Consider the following 26,807-nt stretch of genomic DNA (forward strand, 5'->3'; position numbering starts at 1 on the left):
AAATTATACAATTTTTTTTATAGATATCACAATAAACATAAACTTAATATTAATTAAAATAATTGTATAATATTTATATTAATAATAATAAAATTAAAATTAACAAAATTATGACATTATAATTGTTTTGTATTTTCAAAAATTGTTATTTAAAAATTTGTTATATATTTGTTATCATTAAACTTCTGACATAGTTTTTATATATAAACTAAAAATATTAATTAATTATTATTAATTAGTAAAATGTTGTAAATTATTATTATTATTAAATTAATTTGTGGTTGAGCATTCAATTATTTAATTAAAAACTAATAATAATAATAATTGAAAAAATTTGTAAATTTTTTTTTAAATCTATTTTTCACAATCAAAAAAAAAACATTTACTAATAACTAATTAATTAAATATTTGTTTGTTTTTTTCACAAATATTACTTCAATTTGTAAAATATTTGGCATTAAATTTATTAATTTGTAATTTTTTAATTTTACTAATATATGTAATAATAATAATAATAATATTTGTAATTAATTTTTGTTTGTTTCAATCAATTATTAATAATTAAATTAATTAAATTTATTTATTTATTGTACGGTTTGGCCAATAGTTGCGGTTTGAATGGCGGAACCGGTTTGATCCGTGATATTGATGATGTCGTTGCCAGTGCTGACTGTCCTCCACCACCACCACCACTACCTCCTTGGCTATGGACAGTACTATTACTACTACTACTACTACCATAACTAGTGGTCATTGACGACGACGCCGACGACAATGGTTTCGGTAATGTCGACGGTTTTGGCGATGGCGTCGGTTTTATTATACCCGTATGCTTAGGTACGGCCGGCGGCTGGGGCTGCGGTAGTCTACCGGTGCTACCGCTGCTGCCGATGGTGGACACGGGTTTGGGCTTCGGCTGCTGCGTAGGTATCGTAGGTATTGCCACCGGTATTGAGCCGCCAATTGTTGGTGCAATTGATGCTGACGTTGTAGTGCCCAACCTTTGCGGTGCCGGCGACTGCTTCGGGGGTACGACTGATGCCGAACCTGTTGTTGTAGGTGTTGTTGGTGTCGACGCTTTAGTTGTTGTTGTTGTTGTGGTGGTGGGCACTGGTATGTTGTTGTGGCCAGTAGTGGTGCAGCCGGCAGTTTCCTCATGGCGTCCAATATTATGCGTACTTTGAGCTAAAAATAATTATTTTAATAAATAATTTTAATAACTATTTTAATAAATATTTTAATAAATATTTTATAATAAATTATATATATATTTAGTTAAGTTTAATACAAAATACAAAAAAGCTATTATTATTATTTTTTAATTATTTTTAATTAATTAGTTATTAATTTTTTTTATGGGATAATAAATACCATTATTTTTAGCATATTTGCCGTTATTATAGACAACAAAAACTGGTTTATCGGAGTTAGGCTTAGGTTTCGGTGAGTTAGGTGTCGACGGTTTACGCGATTTATTATTATTATTATTACTAATATTATTACTATTATTAATATTAATTGTTGTTATAAAACTACTACTATTTTTATTATTATTATTATTTAGTTGTTTTAATTTATTATTATTATTAGTTAATTCAGATTTATTATATGTATTATTATTATTATTATTACTAATTATTTTGCTATCATTGTTAGGCTTAGGTATACTTGTTGTTGTTGTGGTTATCAGTTTGTTAGCACCGGTATTAAAATTATTATCTATTAATTTATTATTAGTATTATTAGTAGTATTATTACAGCTATTATCAGTTGAAATGTCAATGTTTTGTGGATTTGAAAATTGTATGCCATGTTTACTACTAGTATTATTATTATGCAATTTTGTTGATGTTAATTTAGTAGCTACAGGTGCTGCTGCTACTGTAGCTACCGGTGCATTACTATTACTAGTACTATCGGCCCTACTATCCAATACCATTTGATAGGCAATTTCAAATGCCTGTCCCAATGTTAGTATGACATCGGTTACCAAATCCTTAAAATATAAGGTTATATAAAAAAACAATTGTTTTTTTAGAAATTTTTTTTTTATAATTTTTTATTATTAAATACCGTATTATTTGATGAAAATACATGACAATAATGATTGTTTGTTTCCAACTCTTTGGTTATATAAGCAAAATGATTGAGATCTTCGCTGTCCTGACATATACACTGTATATTACGTATAGAGTGCTCGCATACCATCACCTGTTGATTGGGGAGGAACGGGAGGAAAGGGATGTTAACACCCATACAAACAAATATATACAACGATATAAGATATAATACATACTTGTGTGACGGCATCGATAAACTGGACGCCCTTATAGCTTATGGATAGTATTATTTGCGGTATTTTCCCGATGGTTTTGGTCGACTGTCGGAGCTTCTGTATGGACGCACGGGTCGAGTCGATACCACGGAGTTCACGGACTAATGTTGAACCCAAATAACTGGCCGTATATTTACACGAACTATCAATTAGCTCACGATTGGTATGTTTCCACTGTTGACTACCTGTCCTACTACTGTCCGATTGTTGTTTATTTGATTCAGTAGTAGTAGTAGTAGTAGTTTTAGGTGTTTCCGACTGCTGCTGCCCTGTCCTACTAGTCGACTGTCCTCCTACTATGGATGCATTAGTGGACAGGGATGTAGCCGTCATTGTCGATGAACAGGTATCCAAACCTTCATCCACTGATAGTTGACTTATATTGAGATTCTGTATATAAACACACAAAAAAATCATACAATTAGTACAGAATATTCTGTACTATACTATCAAACAAACAAATTAATTACCAATTTATCAAAATCTAGATCATCGAGACCCAGATCCTCAATCAACCGTAACCTTTCACCCAGGGAGGCCAGTATACGTTTCCGATGACCCAATCGATTGATTTCCAATACAGTATTCAACTCGACTTCCCATAGATTACGGACTCTAGACATCTCTGTATAACCATTTTCGGCAAACGACTGGCCGTACGAGTCGTATAGTTTCAATGACAGTAACCATTGGTCGACTGATACTTGTTGGACATCATCGGCAGTCAACTGTCGGACAATAGGCAGCCGTTGTTTGGCCTCCAATAGTATCCGATCTCTATGGGAGGCATTGGTTACACCGATTTCAAGTAGATCTGTGTCGTCCATAACGTTTGATCCCTTTTATTATTATTATTATTATTAAAATAAAATAAAAATTAATTAATTAATTAATACTAATTATTATTAGTTATAAATTAAAACATGTTATAATTTTTTTGTTGTAAATTTAAAAAAAATAATAATTGAAATATAAATTTAATAATTATTTTTAAAAAAATAATATATATATATATATTGTTTAAATTTCTATAATTAATTTAACTGTAAATTATATTAATATAAAATTTCATATTAAATTTATAATTACAGTTAGAATTTTGATAATAATTAAAAAAAACATTTTATTAATAAAAAAAACTAATTATTTAAATTTTGATAATAATAATATATTTATTTATTTATTTAAAATAATAATAATTAAAAATTAAATATATATTAATTACCATATATAGTACGTTATCAAATCCGTTAACAATTAGCAAATTGCTATACTCTGACAGTCCTATCCTTGATAGCCATTCCTCGACCGACTGTTCCTCAAAATCGGTAGACGACGACTCTGTATATATAAATAAATAAAATGAGTTTTTTAAAAAAAAAAATATTAGGTATTTAAAAGTTTAATAAATAAATAAATTAATTAATGTATTACTCAGTTATTTTATTTTTTTTTGTTTTTTAAATATATAAATATTTAAATTTTTTTATAAAAAAAACAGGTATCATATGCTAAATATTATATAATTGTTTAATTAGTTTAAAATAATATTTATTTATTGATTAAAGTATTATATTTTATAAAATTACATTAATATTTAAATTTTCTCTGTTATTATAAATAAATACTTTATCTATAATCATATAATGTTAATTAATATTGAAAATTAAAACTAAAATTAATACTATAAATAAATAAACAATCATTTAATTTAATAAAAAAAACAAACAAACAAAATATTTAACTAAATAACAATACAAAAACTAATTAAAACAAAATTATTATTAAAAAATATAATTTTTTTTAATTTATTTTTTTTTAAATATATATAATATAACAAACCTTTTGATAGACAACTGGAAAACGATTTATCCATATCTTCGCTGAAATTATGTGTTAGTCCGCCGACGACACCACCACTACTACTACCGGTAGTAGTAGTAGTAGTAGTAGTAGTAGTAGTGTTGTTATCCCGACCGATGGTCGACCCAAACGAGTCCATAATCCTAGCAATCTCTGCCCACTCGTGATTCTCATCAAACAACGGACTACCGGACAATCGGCTACTGATCCTCGAGTTGTTGTCATCAGTACTACTAGTGGTCGTCCGTATGGATGGCGCGGACAACAGGTCGTCAAACGACTGGTGATTACCACCAGTAGTAGTAGTAGTAGTAGTGGTAGATTTGGCCGCTATTTTCATGGCATTACTACTACGACTACCGCCGCTATGGTAATGATGGTCACCATTGCCAGCACCGGCTATACTACCGGTGCCGCCGCCGGTGCCGCTATTGTCCATACTTTTGGCTTTTTGTTTATGTTTGGTTCGTTTGAGTGTTGAATATATGTTATTAGTATTATCACAACAATTGAAATTTCTTTGCCGGCGAAGAAGCGATTTTTTTTGCTGATTGCCGTCAATAGACGTACCGTCCCGTCGGCGTACTGTCGATGTCTGGCCGCCACAACCGGTGCTATTGGTCACTGATCCCCGACATAAACCTATAATAATAATATAATAAATAATAATAATTTTTAATTTTAGAAAAAAAATGTAATTAAAATTAAATAAAAATATATTTAAAATTAAATAAAATGAAAATAAATTAAGTTTATTATTTTAGTAATTTTTTCTAAAAAAATAAAACTGTAAATTAAACCCATTTCTTAATATTTATACTAAAATTAATTTTTTATAATTTAAATATTAGTGCGAGACAATTACAAATATTTTTAAACATAAATATAAACTAATTATTATATATATATAATTATTTAATTATTAATTAAATAAGTTATTATTTGGATTTTGTTTTTTTAATGTTAGTTAAATTTTTAAGTTTATTTATTATTAAGTTAAAAATGGTTTTTAAAAAAAAATAAAAATTAATAATTTTATAAATACTTTTTTTCCTCCCCATAATTATTAATTTAAATTGAATAGACATCTATAAATTTAATATTATTATTATTTTTCTAGTTTAGTTTATTTATATTAATAGCTATAATTATTTATTTATATATTTTATAATTATATAAATTAATTATTAAAATTTCAAAAAATATATAATTAATTAAATAAATAGAATATAATTAATTAAATAAATAAAATATAATTAATTAATTAGTAAAATATAATTAATTAATTAGTAAAATATAATTAATTAATTAATAAAATATAATTAATTAGTTAATTAAATATAATTAATTATAATTAATAAAATATAATTAATTAAATTAATTAATAATTACCGGCAAATGGGTTCTCTTTTTCGCCACTTCTGTCTAATTTCAATGTTTCACAATAGTTATGATAAACACTTGTTTTATTATTATTAATATTATTATTATTACTATTAGTTTTTCGCTTAATATGATTATCACTCGACACAACACTACGCCTATTATTATTATTATTACTATTGTTGGCACCGATAGTCAAACCACTATTGAATTTCAAATCATATATACAACCATTGATATCAGTACTGACGGCCACTGATCTCTTATTATTGTTGTTGTTATCACTACTACTGCTATTGAAACTACCGTTCCTTAAGCTTAGCCTAACGTAACCGCTTGAATCCAATGATGCAAACAGTTGTTCCTCAGTTAAGGTTTCAATATCCCGGTGCTGTAGGTTATTGTGGTTATGATAATGATTGTTGCCGTTAACACGTTTATACTCCTAATTAATTAATATAATTAATTAATTAATAGTTATTATTAATACTAAAAAAACACATGTATTGATAATATTATTAATTAAATAGTTTTATATATTTATATATATATATATAAATAAAATATTAATATATCAATAGTTTTTTGCTTATCATATATGATATGATATAAACTGTTAATATTATGTATGGGAAAAATTTTTTTAGTTAATTTTATTTATAGATATATTTATAGAAATTTTATGTTTAATTTAATGTTGATTTTTTGAAAGTAACTTAATATATCGTATTTATCACTAAAAAAAAACATTTATAAAATATTTAATTTTTTTATAAAAAAAATTCATTACTATTGCACACATATAAAAAACATTGAAAATTTTTCAATAAATTATAATAATAATAATAATAATAATAATAATAATAATAAATAACAAAATATTTGAACGATTATGTCATTTAATAGAAATTTTTATTTTATATGTTTATTATTATTATTACTAAAAAATTATTATTCATAACAACATATTTAATATAAAACATATGCATTACTACTACTACTACTCTATACATAGAAATATTTAACCAAAAAAATATGTATTTAATTAATATAATAGTATTTTATTGTAATTAACTATAAAATTCATATGAAAATCGTTGCAACAAATAATACTAATATAAATAAAAAAAAATATTTACAGGAAATCACTAGTCATACAAAAAAATTTCGATATACCGTTCCCTTAGTATTATATAAATAATAATAAATAAAAAAAAATACTATTTCCCACATTGAACTGTTAGATTATTTTTTTTAGGTATGGGTTGGGTAGATAATATTATTTGAAATAATAATAATAATAAAAAAAAATTTTGACGCTAAATATTATCACTAAATATATATATATATATATATATATATTATATAATAATTAATTATAAATATAATAATACAGACACAATATTTATATAAAATTTTTTAATAATAATAATAATAATAACTAAAGTATACTGTATTTCTAGTCAATGATATTTTGTTTATTTATTTATTTATACAAAATACATTGACACCATTTTTAATTGATAATAATAATAATAATAATAGAGACTACTATATGAAAAAATAAATGTATAAATAAAATAAAACTAATTTTTTTTATAAATATTTTTTTCTGTTAAGTTAAAGTGTCTATTAATTTATCTATAAGTTTATTATACTAACTATTTATTTGGTGAAATTGTTTGCAAATAATATATATATATATATATATATATATATATATATATATTTGATTATATAATCATAAACACTAAATGATAATTATTGATAAACAATATTTTTTTATTTAAAACAATAAACCATATATATATAATATATAATAACATATTTTAATTATTATGTAATAATAATTTTATGTTATAACTAATAAAATTGTGAATTAAGTTTAGTTAAAAAAATTATTTTAATATAATAACTTATTTATATTTTTTAAATAACTGTAATAAAATATTTACTAAATATTTATTGATTTAAATTATATTTTTAAATTTACTATATAGTGCCCATTTAACTTAGAATTAATTTTATAAATAATTTTAAAATTAAATTTTAAATTATTTAATTTAATAATTATAATTAAAAAAAAAATCATAACAACTATAATATTCAATTAATTCATTCATTTATAATTAAAAAAAAAACTCTATAACATAATGTAATTAATAAAAAAATAAAATAACACAAAATTAATTATAAAATAAATAATTATAAATATAAAAAAAATAAATAAATAATAATAATAAACAAAACAAAAATTAAATTAAATTAAATTAAATTAAAAAAAACTTACCAATAAATTATTTGAATCATTCAAAAATAATTTGGCAAACAAATCAGGCAAAAAATTATTATTATTATTATTATTAATTTTAGCATCATCATCATCATCATCAATATCAATGCAATTATTATTATTATTATTATTATTATTATTATTATTAATGGCATAGATATTAAAATACGGATCATTCAATAAAATACTACTACTAGTAGTAGGACTACTGTGTTCAGCATCATCATCATCAGCATCGTTAGCATTGTCGGCACCGCCGGCACTTAAATAGTCGACAATCGACACGTCCGATGATGACGACGATGAGGAGGAACGGGAGGCACTACTGGCGGTCGTCGACGGGGAACAGGAGGTGGTGCCCGTCGATGAGTAGCAGCACTTGTAATGGTATAGATTGGATGACTGTACGGTACGGTACGGTACGGTATGGTTGGGTATGGTATATATAATGTACGGCCAAAAAAACATTAAATAAAAAAAATGCAAAAATAAATAAAAAATAATAAACAAAAAGCAAAATTATAACAGAAAAATTGGTAAATAAAATGCTTAAATTATATTTTTAATTAAATACCTTTTTATATTTCATGCATTGGTTAATGAAAAAAATGTTTTTTTTTTGAAAATAATAAATATTTCATGCATTTTATTGTTATAAAATTTATTAATAATTAATTTATTTTATTTTTAAAATATAAGTAATTTCCGTTAATACCCTAATAATATATGATTTTATTAATTTAATTATAGTTGAATGATTATATTATTTTAATTGTACAGTTAGTAGTATAATAGTTTAAAATTTATAATTTACAAAATATTATTAAATTATAAAATAAATAAATAAATATCGATATAAAATATAAATTATTATTTTTAAAAAATAGTATTTTTTTCAAAAATTAATAAAGAAATAGTATTTTTCAAAAAAAAATAAATATTAATGATATGTTAAAGTAATAATAATAAAAATACAGATTATTAATTTTACTTAAATTACTTAAAATAATATATAAATTTTTATATATATTTAATTAAAAAAAATAATAATTTACAGTTAGTTGAAAAAATCGATTATTATTATTATTATTATTTATATTAGTTATAGTAATAGTTAAATAAGTTAAAAATATTTAAATCAATCAATCAATTAGTTTATAATAGTATTATTATTATTAATAATTAAATTTAAGATAATTAGGCAAATAATAGACAACTACTCTTACCTGACACAGGGGCTGAATGACTGCATGTATGCCATTCAGGGCAGTGGTAGGACTGGGCGGCTCGTAGTCGGGTGTCGACTGTCCACCAATACTACAACTACCGGTGCCGCCGCCGCCGCCGCTGCCATTCAAACAACGGGAACGCCTATTATTATTATCCAGCAATAGTTGGCTACTATCCGGTGCCGTACAATGAACCGGTATCTGAACGGTTGATCGTTTAGGTTTGGCATATATATCGCCATTGTCGCACATGTAGTGCATGGCCACCACCGGTGCTTTTAGTGTACTATCATCACCGTCGTCGGCAGCACCGTTAGCTTCATCATCATCGTCAGCACCGGTAGTAGCGGTAGTAATGGTTTCGTAAATATATTTATTAGACGACGACGTGGACTGTAGTTCAGACTTTGATCGCAAATAGGGTGTAATACCCGACGGTTTTATACGACGGATGTTATTGTTGTTATGTTGTTGACCACCGATACTACCCGTGTCGACCGAACCTACAGTATAGCCATCGCTTGATGGCCGGGGACTACCAGTGCTGCCGCCGCCGGTAGTAGTAGTGGTCAGTATCGGTGAAGCGGAACCGTTAGCTATTTGGTCGTATAGTTTGGAAAAATCTGATTCCTCTATCAGTCGGCGTTTAATTTCTAAATAAATTTAAAAAAATTATTATTAAAACATTAATAATAATAATAATAATAATTAGTTAATTATTTTTTTAAAAAAAAAGTTTTTATCTAATAATATATATGTATATAAATAATATTAAAATTTAAAAATATATTAATATTTTCAACAACAACAACAAAATTATCTAAATATAGCTTAAAACTTATTTGAAACCAAAAATTATATTATTGATGTAAATGTTAATTATAATAAATTGTATTTTAAAAAAAAAAAATTTAACTAATAATTATTTTAGTTTTAATAAATATGAGAGATTCTAAAAAATTTATTTTTTTTTTAAATATTTATACAAATAAAATCTATTAATTATTATATTTACAGTTATTCGAAAAAAAAATTTATAAATAAATAAATAGTTTACATAATAATAATTACAATTTTAACTATTAAATAATAATAATGCAATTTTTTAAAAAAAATAATTAATTAAAAGTAAAATTTGTAATTTTTTATAACACTTTAATTAGTAATATAATTAGTATATATATGATAAATAATTGTTACAATTATATACTTAAAAAAAATTAAAATTAATAACTAGTAGGACTGCACTAATTTAATAATTTTTTAATTTTATAAAACATCAATCAATAGTAAAACTAGTTATAATTACAGTTTAATTAAATTTTATTTTATTTAAAAACAAAAAACAAAAAACAAAACAATAACTAATGTTTTTAATTTAATACAATATCTAACTATTGTTTTTTTTATAAATTAAAACAATAATATTTTTTAAAAAAAACTATTACTAATAAATCATTTATTAATATATATATATATATATATATATATTTGGCTAAACTTATTAAAACAATATCTATCAAAATAAATTGCATTATTTTATTTTTTAATAATAGTAATTACTGGGGGTATATATATATATTTTATATATTAATTAATTAGCAATTACTTTAACATTTAGGTTTGTAAATAGTTTAGGCAGCACAGGTAGGTTCATGATATATGGGAGCCCACCATTAAAATAAAAAACAATAGTTTTTTTAAAGTGTTTAGTGTAGAAAAATATGTGACTAATTTGTTGGGCAGTGTTTTTTTGGTGGTGGACCCAAAAATAGAGAGAGAGAGAGAGAGAGAGAGAGAGAGAGAGAGAGATTATAGTAAAATACTTTCAAAATAAAAATCTCATCAATTTTTCCAACAATATATATATATATATATATATATTATTAAAGTTAATGACTATAATTTAGAGGTCCAGTCCCCTGTTTGTGTGTGTGTGTGGTCCCCATGGAGTCTATATGGGTGGCCCCACATTGAGATACATTGATTTATATACAGTATATACTGTATATATAATTTATACATACAGTACATCCCCAGCCCTTTAACCTATTGCTTGCTGCTGTGGGTCGTGTGTGTTGTGTTGGGTTATTATATCGGGATTACTATATATTGAGGGGAAAGGGAGGTCATGTATGTGTGTTATAGAGCACTAGTAATATCCCTTATATATATATATATATTGCTATATATGACCCATAATTAATTTGTACCCAGGGTCCTTGAAATTCAATATACTGTATACAATGTATGGATGATAACAAACAAGTCAAACATATCCACTGTTAGTAAAGCTAATAATAATAATAATAGCAAATATAATATTAATAAAAGTATTAGTAACTCATAGATACTGTTCCCATACACATAACATTATTCCCATATATATATATATATATACTGTATATTGTATTAAATTATTTTAAATCAAATAAAATATTTATTTTATTTGACATTTTTTTGTGTTGTTTGTTTGTCTCTCTCTCTCTCTCTCTCTCTCTCTCTCTCTCTCTCTCTCTCTCTCTCTCTCTCTCTCTCTCTCTCTCAATATATTAGGTATAGTTTGCAAATTATTTATATTGAAATATATTTGAAATGTTAAATCTAATATATTATACATATATAAAATAAATATATAAATTATTGTGTGCGCCAATGTCAAATTTGATTGTAATTTATATATATGTCAACTATTTGATTTTAATCTGTATATATATATATATATTATTTTATATATTTTACATTACTATCTATTTTGATTGGCTATAAATATCTACAGTATATTTAAATAGCAAACAAACAAAAAAATGTCACAAAAAAGATATGTTTTGTTTAGATATTTATCTTTTATTTTTAAAAAAAAGTAAATATATTTTTCACTGTATTTTATTTCTCACATTTTATTATTATTGTTACTTATTATTTGTCAAAAGTATTAAAACAATTTTTAAATTTTAAATAAAATTATACACATAAACTAAATTTCAATATATATTTCCAGTAATAAAATAATTTAATCATTAATTTTTTTTATATGAATATTTGTTTGTTTTTTTATATAAAAATATAAACTATAATATATTAAACAACTAATACATACAGTATTATAATATGATATATAAAACTATAATATTTTAGTTATTTATCAAATATTAATCTAATATTTATAAACTAATTAATAATTTTGAGTATAAAAAATAATTTTTGTTTTTAACACTAATACTAAAAAAAATAATTATTAAAAAAACTTTTTTTTTTGAATGACTAATAATAAATTAATAAAAATTATTATTATTTAAAAAAAAATAAAATAAAATACTAACCATTAAACTTCTCACTATCATTGGTTGTATTAGTATTATTATCACAGAAATTATTATTATTATTATTATGACAATTACGACCCGTTAGTGTCCTATCGTGTTGTTGCTGACGACTACTATAACTACCGGTGCTATAGTCATAGGTATTGATTGTTAGACTCCTGTTTACCGGCGATATTGATTTGCGCGGCGGTTTCATAGGCGGTATAGGCTTTACAGATACTAAGCCATTGGCACCGGTAGTACTAGTGGTGGTTGTCCGGCCATAACTCGACCGATTGCTGCTACTGGCCATCGATGACTGTGAATCGGGTCGGCTCGGGTTGATGTCCAGGTGCTGTGTATCGTATGTATTATTGTTGCTATTTTGATGACTACTATGATGCCGGTGCCGCCTAACTAGTAGTTGTCCATAATCATCGGCTACTAACGGTGCTACTACAGGTGATCCAGCCGTATCGCAGCTGCTAGTATGACCTAGTTAATTTTTAGAAAATTTTAATTAATATAATTATTTAATAATTTTTTTTAAAAAAATTAAAATCTAATTATAAGTAATAAAATTATTAAATAAAAACTATATTTATTTAATCAAAAAAAAAATTATTATTATTATTTATAATAATTATTTAAATTGGTTTTTAAATTAAAATTAATTAATTAATAATTTATAGTTTAAAAAATTTTTTTTGGCTTTAATTTTTTCTCTTTAATAAAGATTAACAATTATTATTATTAATTAATTAAATATTTAAATATAATTACAGTCAGTTAAACATTTATATAAATATAATTATCAAAAATACAAATACATTTATTTTATAGAAATATTTATTTTTTTTTGAAAAATATTTTTAATTATAGTTATAATTAAAACTAATTAATAAATTAAAGTAATAAAAAATTACGGGACACTAAGCTTCTAATTAATTAAAACTTAAAATTATTATTAGTTTATTAAACTTAATATTAAAACATAATTACAGTCAGCTAAACATATTATATTATTATTATTTATAAACTATTATTATTTTAAAAATAAAATTTTTTAAAATATGTTTAACATAAGTAATTAATTATTAATCGTATCTATTCAATATTTTTAAGCAACATAAAATAAATTTATAATTAATTATTTTAATGTTTTAATTAAACTCTAAAAAAAATTTAGCTAGATAATAATTTAAATTTTATTTAGTTTATTATTATTATGATAAAATTTTTGCTAGTGTTTAATTTATTAATTTTTTATTAATCATAAAATGTAATTTAGAAAAATAAATTATAAATATTAATTTAATTCTGTCTATATTTAATAAAATTAAAAATTTTGTTATGGTCACGAAACTAATTTAGTTATATAACAATTGCTAATTAAATATTTTACTTATCAATAAATATTAGTTACAGTCAGCTAAAAATTATATATTTAAAATAACTATAATTATTAATAACAGCAAGAAAATTATTTAATATTTAGTAAAATTATTATAAGTAGTTTTTAATTAAATATTTTTTTAAAAAATCACCAATAGTTTAATTAAAAATAATTTTTGATTTATTAGTAAAACATATATTATTAATACAAAAATTATCTAAAATGTAAAAAAAATAATATTATTGTCATAATTTTATTACTAAAATTATATATATATATTATTAAACTTAAATATAATTATTTTAATATTAATTTAATAATAAATTTTATATATGTTATAATATAATTAATAATTTTTTTTAATGAGATAATTATTTAAAAAATTGTGATCTAACCTATTACTAATTTAATTTAATTAAAATTTCTAAAATAAAAATTTAAATTATTATTAATGTCTTAATTATAGTTAGCTAAACATTTTATAATAATAATAATAAAATTTTCTAAAAATATATTTATTATTTGTAAGTTTTTGTATAAAAATTAATATTTTTTTATAATTAAATTCATTATTTATTATGAATTGATTAATATTTTAATTAATAATACTTTTTCTTTTGATAAATAAAATTTGAATATATAAAATAAATTTTAGTGAATTAACATTAAATATAATAATTTTTTATTGTATTATTTTTATTATTATTATTATAGATAAATAAATATAAATAATTATAAATAAATAATTTTTTACTAAAAACTGTTTATTAATATTTTATATATTATTTAATTTATTTTTTAAAAACTTAATTTAGATGATCAGTTAGATTTGTAATTTAAAATTTAATAAATTTTGTTTAAACTTATGATATTTACTAAAATTATTTTTTAAAAAACTTATAATTATTTTGTTTACTAGTAATTAGTTGATAAATGTTTAAATTTTTAACTAAATATTAATATAGTTGTTAAAAATTATAACTTATGCATTTATTTACACAAAAAAAACTAATTAATCTTATAAAAAATTATCTCTTAACATTGTTAACTAAGTTAATTTTTATATAAAATTATATATAAGTTAAATAAAATATTTTGAATTTATTACAGTTATAATAATTTTTTAAATAAATTTACATTTAACTTGTATTAATAATAATAATTTTTTAGATTATTATTATTATTAATTAATTAATATAGATATATATATATAATATCTATTTGTTGGCAATTGTAATATTAATTTTTTATTATATATATTTTAATTATTAGTTAAATTTTTTTTTTATGTTTTACTTACTATTTCTATTATTGCCAGTCGAGTAGTCATCAATCCTACCCAAACTACTACTAGCGATGCCATTGCCACTATCCATATGTCCATCAGCATCGCCATAACCATCATCATCATCATTGTGTAAAAAATGCCGGGGTGGCAACGGGGGTGGTATCTCATAGTCCAGATAGGAGGGTGACCTACTCGACGCTGTTGTTGAATAGCCATCTAGTATTGAATCCCTGGATCGGGACAGTCGTGGTTTTGATAAACTATATATACATAATATTTATTAACTATTTTTTTTATATAATTAATAAATAAAAATTATTAAAGAAAATTGAATTAATTAATTGTTTATATAATTTACATATATTTTTTTAGATGAATTAAAATAATGATTAGTTTTTTATTATTATAAACTTTAAAATTAATTAATAGTATTATTGGTGTTTCTGTAATATACTATACAAATAAAAAAATAAAAAAAAAACTAATTATAAATAACTGTAAATTAATTAATATATTAAATTTATTAGTAATATATTATTATGCTATCGCACATATTAATTAGGAAATTACCAATGAAACTATAGATTAAACAAAAATTTAAAAATATAATTTTTTTTAAATATTTTAAACTATCTTTTATATACAAAATAATATATATATATATAATATTTTTATACTAAATAATATTTTTTTTAGTTAATTAATATTATTAGTTTTATATAAATATCATTTTTGTATTTTAGTATTTTTAATAAAATAAAAATCTATTATCTAATTAAATATTGTCTCATTAATAATCATCACATAATAAATAAATAACATATAATTTCAAACCAAACAATTAGTATACATATATATATATATATATATATATACAGTAATACTAACCGATTATTATTATCCTCACTACCGGTGCTCGATCGGACACTTTTCGGTCCATGTCTGGGTGCCGGTGGCGGTACCGGTTCATAGTAGCTAAACTCGGAGGCCGAGGTCATGGCCGGCGATGCCTTACCATCGATACCGCCACCGCCGACACCGCCGATATCATGATTATGTTGATAACCGTACGGTTGATGTTCGGGTGTATTATCTGTATATCCCGGCGGCGGTGATATACAATGCGATGATGAAGTGTAGCTCAATAGACCGCCGCCACCACCGCTGCCGCCACCGCCGTCCGTATCGGTGTTGTTAACCGATAGTAGACTGTGCTCTGTATGTATGAAAACATTTTATATATATAAATACAATTAATTAATTACTAATAATAATTTCTATTTTATTTATTTTTCATAAAAAATAAATTAAAACTAATTTTTTTTAGATATAAATAATAAATACATAATTTTAGTAAAATTATGTATTTATTAATAATATTTAAATTTAAAATAAATATTATACTAAATATGTTTTGATTTATTATTATTTATTTTATTTTTTATGTGTGTTAGTGTGTTATAAATCAATTATAAATAATATTAATCTAATAATACAAATATATTATTATTATTTTTTGATTAATTTAGTATTTATTTTACTATAAATTATGAATTAATTAGTTTATTGTAATGTTATTAAAATTAGAAAAAATAATAATAAATAAATATTTTTGCGATATCTCATCGGATGACTAATATATTGTTAATATTAATGATTATTTAAATCTAGTTATTACTTATATAGTATGTAATTACAGTTTACAAAAAAAAATAATTAATAATAATAACAAAAACAAATTAACTAATAATTATTATTAAACTTTAAAAAAAATTATATTAATTAATTAAATAATCAAATTTTAATTAATTATAAAAATATTATCGATATTTATTCCTCTAAATCTATTTATTATTTAATTTATTATTTATTATTTAATTACCTAGCTAAACTAATAATTACAGTTTGCAAATTTTTTTGCAAAGAAAACAAATTAATTTAAATTTTATATAAATAATATTTAAAGAAAATAAAAATAATTATTTTTTTCAATAAATAATTTTTTTTCTATAAATAATTTTTTTTCTATAAATAATTTTTTTTCTATAAATAATTTGTTGTATTAAATATAAATTAAAAAAACAATTACAAACCACGTATTAGTTTGACTGTTTGTTTGGCTATTGGTGTATTCAGATCGACCAGTATGTCGACAACTGTCCGATGATAACTGTCCTCTAAATCTGTATGTATACCAGCTTTCAGTAATAGTCGACAAACTTCTAGTTTGCCAAACAATGCCGCCTCGTGTAGGGCACTGCCCGTATCGGTCTAATTAAAAATAAAAATTAATAAAAAAAATAATTTATAATTAATAATAATAATTTTAATTTTAAAAATAAATAAATAATCCCTTTTTTTGTTATTATTACTGTTGTTAAACATGAAATAATATTATACTATAACTAACAAATAATAATAATAATAATAATTTATTAAACAATTATTATTAAAATTAATTAAATCAATAAATTATTTACTAGCTATACAATTAGCATAATCAATACGATAATTATTTAAATTAAAAAACTATTTTTTCTATACAGTTTATCAACAACAATTTTTTTAAATAATTAAATTTTAAATATAATAAGCTAATAAATTATAAAAAAATTATCAAAAAAAATAATAATATTGTATAAACTAATACCCACTTATTTATATTATTTTTTTTTTTGAAAAAGTTAAAATCAAAAACTACTTGTCAATTATTTTAAGTAATTTAAACAAAAAAAATTAATTCAATTTATAAAAATTATATAAATTTATCAATAAAAAAAGGCCCTACCTGAAAAGCCGCCTATGGCAGCCTATAGCCGCCTATGGCCGCCTATGTTAAAAATTTATGTACGGAAGCCCAATTAAGAAAAAGTTAAATTATAATAAATAATATCTTAAGGTAATGGCAGCCTATGCCGCCTATGGCCGCCTAGAACATGTATGGCCGCCTTATCATTTTATTTTAATATTTTATTTTATTTAAATGGCCGCCTATTATATCAATTATTAATAACAATTTATCAAAAATAAAACAATATTAATAACATAATACAGTATGAATGCTTTACTGTAATTTATAATATTAACTTAATTTAAATAATTACATTAATAATTTTAATAATAATATTTAACTAAATATTTGAAAATATTATTAAATAATTATAATTTTTATTTTTTTTAAACTACATAAATATCTAATTGAGTAAATTAACATTGTAATTATTTGCAACTTTTTAGTTACTAATAATATAGTTGTTTATTTATTTTATAAATTAAAATGATATATATATTTAAATATTAAATTGTTATATTAGTCTTGTTATTATATTTTAATTTTTTAAGTATAACAAGTTAGTTGAAAATATTAATGTAATTTATTTAAATAATTAATTATATGATTTTAATAATATAATATTTGACTAAATATTTACAAATATCATTAATCAATAATAATTTTTTTATTAAAATCTTACTGTTACTAAACTTAATTATTATTAAATTATAAACTTTAGCTACATATGGAAATACATGTACTAGGCGGCCATAGGCGGCCATACATGTTCTAGGCGGCCATAGGCGGCCATACATGTTCTAGGCGGCCATAGGCGGCCATACATGTTCTAGACGGCCATAGGCGGCCATACATGTTCTAGACGGCCATAGGCGGCCATACATGTTCTAGGCGGCCATAGGCGGCCATACATGTTCTAGGCGGCCATAGGCGGCCATACATGTTCTAGGCGGCCATAGGCGGCCATACATGTTCTAGACGGCCATAGGCGGCCATACATGTTCTAGACGGCCATAGGCGGCCATACATGTTCTAGGCGGCCATAGGCGGCCATACATGTTCTAGGCGGCCATAGGCGGCCATACATGTACTAGGCGGCCATAGGCGGCCATACATGTACTAGGCGGCCATAGGCGGCCATACATGTTCTAGGCGGCCATAGGCGGCCATACATGTTCTAGACGGCCATAGGCGGCCATACATGTTCTAGGCGGCCATAGGCGGCCATACATGTTCTAGGCGGCCATAGGCGGCCATACATCTTCTAGGCGGCCATACATGTTCTAGGCGGCCATAGGCGGCCATACATCTTCTAGGCGGCCATACATCTTCTAGGCGGCCATACATGTTCTAGGCGGCCATAGGCGGCCATACATCTTCTAGGCGGCCATACATCTTCTAGGCGGCCATACATGTTCTAGGCGGCCATAGGCGGCCATACATCTTCTAGGCGGCCATACATCTTCTAGGCGGCCATACATGTTCTAGGCGGCCATAGGCGGCAAAGGCTACCATAGACGGCATAGGCTGCAAAACATTCTATTTATATAAATATATACTTATTTTAATTTGGCTTCCGTACAAAAATTTTTAACATAGGCGGCCATAGGCTGCTATAGGCTGCCATAGGCGGCATTTCAGGTAGGGCCATAAAAAAATATAATAAATTCAATTCAATAAATAAATCAAAAAAAAAAATAATTATAAAAAATAAATCTATCTATTAATTATTTATTTATTTATTTTTAATAAAAAAAAACACGTACACAATAGTTGACATCAAATCTGGCATCAATGAGTAACTTAACGCACGTGCGATGACCATTACGTGCAGCCAAATGCAGGGGCGAGTGTCTACCGGTTAGATGTCGGGCCAGACTGGGTCGGGTACGTAACAGTAGTTCAACTGTATCCGTACGGCCGTACTGTGCGGCCAAATCCAGGGCCGACTCGTCCTTCAAGTTACGACACATAGCGTCGGCACCGCTCTGTAGTAATAGTGATACGACTGATGTGTGTCCGTATTGTGCGGCAAAATGTAGGGCAGTGTCCATATCGTTGTTCTGTATAATAATAATAATAATAATAATTAGATTATTATATAATTAATTAATTTAATGAAAAAAAATATTATTAATAATAATTATTTCATAAATTAATATTAAAATTTGTATTTTTTGTACTTAAATTAGTATTATTTTTAATAATAATAATTAGATTATTATTTAATTAATTAATTTTATTAAAAAATATTATTAATAATAATTATTTAATAAATTAATATTAAAATTAGTATTTTTTGTACTTAAATTAGTATTATTTTTAATAATAATAATTAGATTATTATTTAATTAATTAATTTAATGAAAAAAAATATTATTAATAATAATTTAACATAAATATTTAAAACATAAAATATTTTTATTTTTGGTACTTAAATTAGTATTATTTTTATTGTTATTGTTTTTAATATTAAATATAAATAGCAAATAATACTTTATTTAAAAAAAAATAATTTTGAGCTATATAACTATTTATTAATTATTAGTAATATTTGAAATACTATTATTGTAAAATTATTCAATAAATTACAGTTTTTTATAGAAATTTTTGTACATATAAATTATAATAATTTATTATTACTAAAACAGTAAAATACTATTTAAAAAAATATATTAGTTTATAAAAAAAGTAAAATCATAGAAAATTAGTTAAATTTATATTTAATTTTTAAAATCTTATTTTTAATTTACAAAAAAAATAATAAATAAATAAATCAATTAATAATTTATTGATTAACAAATTGGTGGAAAAAAAGTATTATTGTAATTGTAAAATAACATAAACATATCTAAATAAATATATATATTTTTTTAAAAATATGTTTATTTATTTTTAATTTTTTTTAGTTATTTTTTATTTTTTAAAAAAAATATTTACCTTTAGATTGATGTTTGGCACGTGAGCTGACTTAGTCAACAACATGTCCACAATTTCGTTATCGCCGGTCCAGGCGCTCAAATGTAGGGCCGATGAGCCGCGATTGTCCACCAGATTAGGATTGGCATCGAGTGTTAGCAGCAGTTCGACGATATCCCTGAGCACAACAAATATACAGTAGAAAAAATTTAATTAATTAATTAATAAAATTAAAAAAAATTATTTAATATATATATATATAACAATAATTAACTATATAATAGTGAAAAATATTTTTATAATAATAATTATTATGAAAAATTATTAACTTTAAAATTTTAATAGTTTTTTTTAAATAATAATAATTATTATAAACAATATAAGTTATGATTTAAAAAATTATTAATTAATTAACAACCAAAATAATTAATTAATATTTTTTTTAATACATTATAAATGTAAATAACATATATAATTTTTTTTAGTCTACTAATTAAATAAATTTTTTTTAAAATTTTTATTATTGATAATTTCACAAACTCATTATTAAATTTCATTACTTATAAAAGCTTATAATTTTTAAAAAATTATTAAAAAGCTAGACAAAATTCAAGAAAATGCATTAATTTTTAAAAAAATTATTAATAATTATAAAAATTTTATTAATTTAATTACCGGTAATCATTTTATATAATTATTATATTATAATATTTAATTATATTTCAAAAACTGTTAAATAATAATTAATAAAAATAAATAGTTAAAACTGTAAACGAAATAACTTGAATTATTTAAAAAATATTTTTAATTATTAATGATAATTTTTTACTTTGTTAGTACTTATTATTAAAAAATATTTATTAAAATTTTAATATTTTTAAAATAAAATAAAAACTGTATAAATACTTGTGTCCATTGAGTGCCGCGTGATGTAAACACGTGTAGCCGCACGAGTCCATTGTGTTTGGACCGGGACATCGACGCAAACTATTAATTAAAAAAATAAATTAATTAATTAATTAATTAATTAATTAATTATTTTTGTTGTGTGTAAAAATTTTTATTAATATAAACTTAGTTATTTAAAAAAAATAAATAAATTTTTTAATAAATATAAATAAAAATAATATATTAATGCTATTAATTTTTAAACAATTATATTTATATTGTATAATATTTTATTTATAAATAATATATTTAATTAATTTAATAATCAAAAAACTGTAATTAAAAAATATAGTGCTTTTAATTACTATAATATAATATAAAATAATTAATATTTTTAGTAATCTAAAAGTTGACATATATTATAAATTTTCAAATTTAATAAATCAGTTATAAAAATATAATAATTTATATTATTTTTAATTAAATCTTTTTAATGCTAAATAAAATTACTATTTTAGTAAAATTAAAGTTTTATACTTATAATTATAAATATATATATATTTATATAATAATATATAATAATAACAAACAATTTTGGCTGTCATTCAAATCGGAAGTAATTTGTATTTACCGTTAAAAAACATACAAACAGTAGTAATAGTAATGTATAGTATTTTATTTTAAAATACAGTATACAATACTAACACTGTTTTTAATTTAAAAAATTTAAATAACATTAACTAAAATTTTTAGAAAAAAAATTCAATTTCAATTTGATTATTGCAAACAAACAAAAATAAAAAACATAAAAATAAATTACTATTTTTTAGAAAAAAATAAAATTAGTTTTAAACTCTAACGTGTTTTTTGGGGTAATATTTATTTTTTGTTGGTTTGATTTTTTAATGATTAGTATATATATATATATATATATATATATATATAGTATTTTTTATGTAAAACTTAATAACTTTTTAGAGATTATCAGTTAATTCTCTCTCTCTCTCTCTCTCTCTCTCTCTCTCTCTATCTCTGTTTTTAAACTATATTATTGAAGAGCACATGTAGTTATAATAATGTCTATGCCTTTAATAACAACCATTAAAATAAAACAACACATCCCGACACCCGGTGTTGTAGTTGTCTATAACGGGTGTAATGACTGATGAGAGGTTTTAAGGGTTAATATGCTATTCATATCATATATATATAGTTATATAATCACTACTATTATTGTATTATATTATTAGTTAATATACTGTACATCAAAAATATATATATATTAGTGAACTAATAAATAATATATATATATATATATATATATATATATATATATATATTATACTATTAATAATACTAATCCAATATTTCTAAACCAACAAAATAAAAACGTATTAATAATAATAATAGTTATAGTAATAGGTTTGTTGAAATAATTTATTAAATTTTATTTATTTTTTTTGACTTAATGTGTTAAAAGAAAAACATAAAATATTCAAAATAATAAACTAAAATTAGATCATAACTATACTGTACTCTACTATTATTATTTTTGTTGGCATTTATATATATAATCACATTATATTACTACTACTACTACTACTACTAAATATTATATAATTTAAATCCTAATCTCTTTTTTTTTATTTTTATTATTTAGTCACTTGATATATATATATATATATATTTAAAACAATAAACCCTATTGAGTTTGTCAAATATAATGTGTATATACTGTATATTGAATAATATATATCTATGTTGTGTCTTATATTATATAATTTTATTACTTCCTGATTATTATTTTTTTTATTATTATTTTAAAATATATCTATATATATATAATTTTAGTTTCATATAAAATTATTATTACCTTGGCTATTTGTCAAAAAATATATATATCGATATAGTATAAATTAATATTAATTTTTAAAATATAAAAAAAACTATATATTATCTAAATTGTAATATTGTATTTTATAACAATAGTTTTATTGTAAATTTTATTATTATTATTAATTGATTGATTTTATTAGTTGATAAAACTTTTTAACACTAATCTAGTTTATTCAACAACAATAACAATAAATTTTGTTTTTAATTCAATAAACAATTTGTAAACTAATTGTACAAAAAATAAAATATTTTATTACTATCTAACACACACACACACACACACACACACACACACACACACACATAGATAGATAATTAACTAGCAATGACATTTTAATTAAAAAAATGTTTTTTTTTAAATAAAAATATTTTTCCCATATGATAAAATAATTTTTTTTTATAAACTAGATATAATTATATTAAGTTTAATGATAATAAATAAAATAAAATTTATACATTGATATAATCAAACTGTCCTAATGATGCACATGCACACACAGGTATGTCAACAATTTAATAAAAATAATAATAAATGATTTCACATACACACATATACACACACATACACACACATACATACACACACATACATACACACACACATACATACTCACATACATACACACACATACACACACATACATACATACACATACATACACATACATACACACACATACACACACATACACACACACAAATACACACACATACACACACATACACACACATAAACTTGATTTTTAAGTTCAATTATATGTTTGGTTAGAAATAAAATAAAAACAATTTATTATTTATATACATATATTTTTGTTTGTTTGTTTGATATAAAGTTTGTATGATAAATTGATACAACAAAATTTTTTTTAAAAAAAATTTCAAGTGTCATGGGATATTAATTTTATTTATTTTTAATAAATAATAAAACAAAACAAAATACTACTAAATATTTTCATTCACACACACACATATAATAGTCATAATGTTTGTAACTAATTATAATTATAATAATAATAGTAATAATAATAAATCCATTAAATATTATTGTCATAATAATTGTCAAAAAAAAATTTTGTGTGAAATTTTTATAATTTTTATAAACAAAACTAATGATAAATTATTTGTATTATTTATGTTACAATTATTTTTATATTAGTCTATAAAAAAATTTTTAAACATTAATAAAAAAAATTTAAAAAATCATATTATTTTTTTTAAAAAACGTGATAAATTATTAAATATTTTTTAATTTAATAATAATAATAATAATGTTATTAAATATATATGACATTGTGATTATTTAATTGATCTCAATTAGTTTAGTTTTTGTAAAATTAATGTCTAATTTAAAATTAAATAAATTTTTTATTAGGATATATATATATAATAAAAATATAAAACTGTACATTAAATTTAATAATTTAAATGTTCAAGGTAATAAATTGTTTATACTATTAGTATGAAAAAATAGTTTATTTTTTAATTATTATTTTTGATAAAAAATTTTGTTGTGTTGTATTAGTTAATATATATTTTATAGATTAAATTAATGTAATGTATAACATAATAGTTGTTTAATTATAACTAAATAGTTTTTATTAAAAAAATCTAAATGTTTTTTTCAAAAATATAAAAAATACAATTAACATTTTATTTTACTTAAAAAATTTTTTTTAATGATACTTATTTGTAACTTATATATTATTATTATTATTATTATTTAAATTATAACTAAGTATTATATATATAATCAATTTATAAAACAACAATTTAAATATCATTATTCAGATAATAAAATGTCATTAAATAAAAAATATTATATAATTATTTATTTATTTTTTAAAAAAACCTGTAAAATATTTCTAATTTATTATTTAAATTATAATTTAGTTTTTATTATTTTTGTAGATTAGATAATAAAATATCAGTAACTTTTTTAATCCTATTTTTTCATTAGTTATATATATTTTTTGTAGTTTACAATATTAATGTATAAATAAATAGAAAATTATTAACTAAATTAAAATATAATATATTAAATGTTAATATTTTTTTTAAAAAAAATATGTCAAATATGTCAAATAATTATACAAATTACAACTATATTAAGTATAGCTTTAATTACTAAAAATTAATTACAGTTTTCAATTAGGATATTAAATTTATTTAACTTTTTTTTAAATAACTTAAAAATAGCAAACAAAACAAAACAAAAAAATAGTATATTTATAATTAAAATATTTATACAAATAATACAACAACAAAAAATATTATTATGTTTTTCATCTCAAAAAATATTGATAAAAATCTATGAATTTTTCTGTTAAATATTTATCTCTATTTTTGTTGTAATTTATTTTTTGTTTATGTTATCGGACTTTAAATATATAGATAAGAAAAATCACAATTAACTATATTATAGGCTATGTTTTTACAACAAAAAAAAGATAAAATCAGTTTTTAAAAGGATCTCTCTCTCTCTCTCTCTCTCTCTCTCTATATATATATATATATCTCAAAATTACTGATAATTATCTATAAGTTTAATACTAATATAAACTGCTATTATTTATCATTATATCTCTCATCAAAACACATAACATAACAAGTGTTTAAAGTAATTATATAAATATATATATTAGTAACAACTTTATGAAAAATATTTTTTGATTTTTTTTTGTGTTTTGGTTGAAACTATATATATATATATATATATCATATATTTTTTTGACAACAAAATTTTTAGTAATTATAAATATATGTGATTATTATCTTATTTTATTTTTATTTGTATTTTAGTTAAGTTTATTTTGTCTATAATATGGTTGTGATATATTGTTGATAATTATAACAACAAAAAAAATTGTTTAAATAATTATTTTTGATAAATATATAAATATAACCCACAAATAGCTAAAATATAACTAAAAATGTTTATTATTGTTATTTTTAATAGTTTATTAGTTAAAGGGTTAAAATAATAATTTAGATAATAATAACAATAATATATTTATATAAAAAAAAATTCCCAAAAATTTCAAAGATTTTTTAAATTGTTTTAGTTTAATTAAATAATTAAAAATTTATTAAAAATTCTTTATTATTAAAATATATGCAGGAAATGAAAATATTATATACAAATTTAGCTTAAAATATATATAACATTTTTTTTAACTATGGGTTTATAGGATTTTTTTTCCACACAATAACCACACAAAAAA

The 26,807-nt window shown here is 21.3% G+C and overlaps 1 protein-coding gene across 2 annotated transcripts in view; it reads right to left on the reverse strand.

Moving 5' to 3' along the window:
• Positions 1-750: 750 nt before the first annotated feature.
• LOC128951982 (ankyrin repeat and SAM domain-containing protein 1A-like) overlaps positions 751-26,807 on the reverse strand; it is a 27,702-nt gene continuing 1,645 nt past the window's right edge. For both annotated transcript variants that reach the window (XM_054297296.1, XM_054297297.1), the window contains exons 2-17: positions 21,709-21,789; positions 20,824-20,980; positions 19,650-19,946; positions 17,186-17,363; positions 15,981-16,308; positions 15,105-15,352; positions 12,427-12,903; positions 9,101-9,756; positions 5,591-6,026; positions 4,178-4,840; positions 3,561-3,676; positions 2,806-3,174; positions 2,297-2,725; positions 2,074-2,211; positions 1,937-1,996; positions 751-1,185 (exon numbers count right to left, since the gene is read on the reverse strand). In XM_054297296.1, coding sequence (XP_054153271.1) covers positions 820-1,185; positions 1,937-1,996; positions 2,074-2,211; positions 2,297-2,725; positions 2,806-3,174; positions 3,561-3,676; positions 4,178-4,840; positions 5,591-6,026; positions 9,101-9,756; positions 12,427-12,903; positions 15,105-15,352; positions 15,981-16,308; positions 17,186-17,363; positions 19,650-19,946; positions 20,824-20,980; positions 21,709-21,789 — 4,999 coding nt within the window. In that variant the 3' untranslated portion in view covers positions 751-819. The remainder of the gene's footprint in view (positions 1,186-1,936; positions 1,997-2,073; positions 2,212-2,296; positions 2,726-2,805; positions 3,175-3,560; positions 3,677-4,177; positions 4,841-5,590; positions 6,027-9,100; positions 9,757-12,426; positions 12,904-15,104; positions 15,353-15,980; positions 16,309-17,185; positions 17,364-19,649; positions 19,947-20,823; positions 20,981-21,708; positions 21,790-26,807) is intronic.

This window comes from Oppia nitens, unplaced genomic scaffold (assembly GCF_028296485.1).
Source record: "Oppia nitens isolate AA-2021 unplaced genomic scaffold, nextdenovo-longstitch-racon4-pilon3 scaffold1_pilon_pilon_pilon, whole genome shotgun sequence".
In the NCBI taxonomy this organism is placed as follows: Eukaryota; Metazoa; Arthropoda; class Arachnida; order Sarcoptiformes; family Oppiidae; genus Oppia; species Oppia nitens.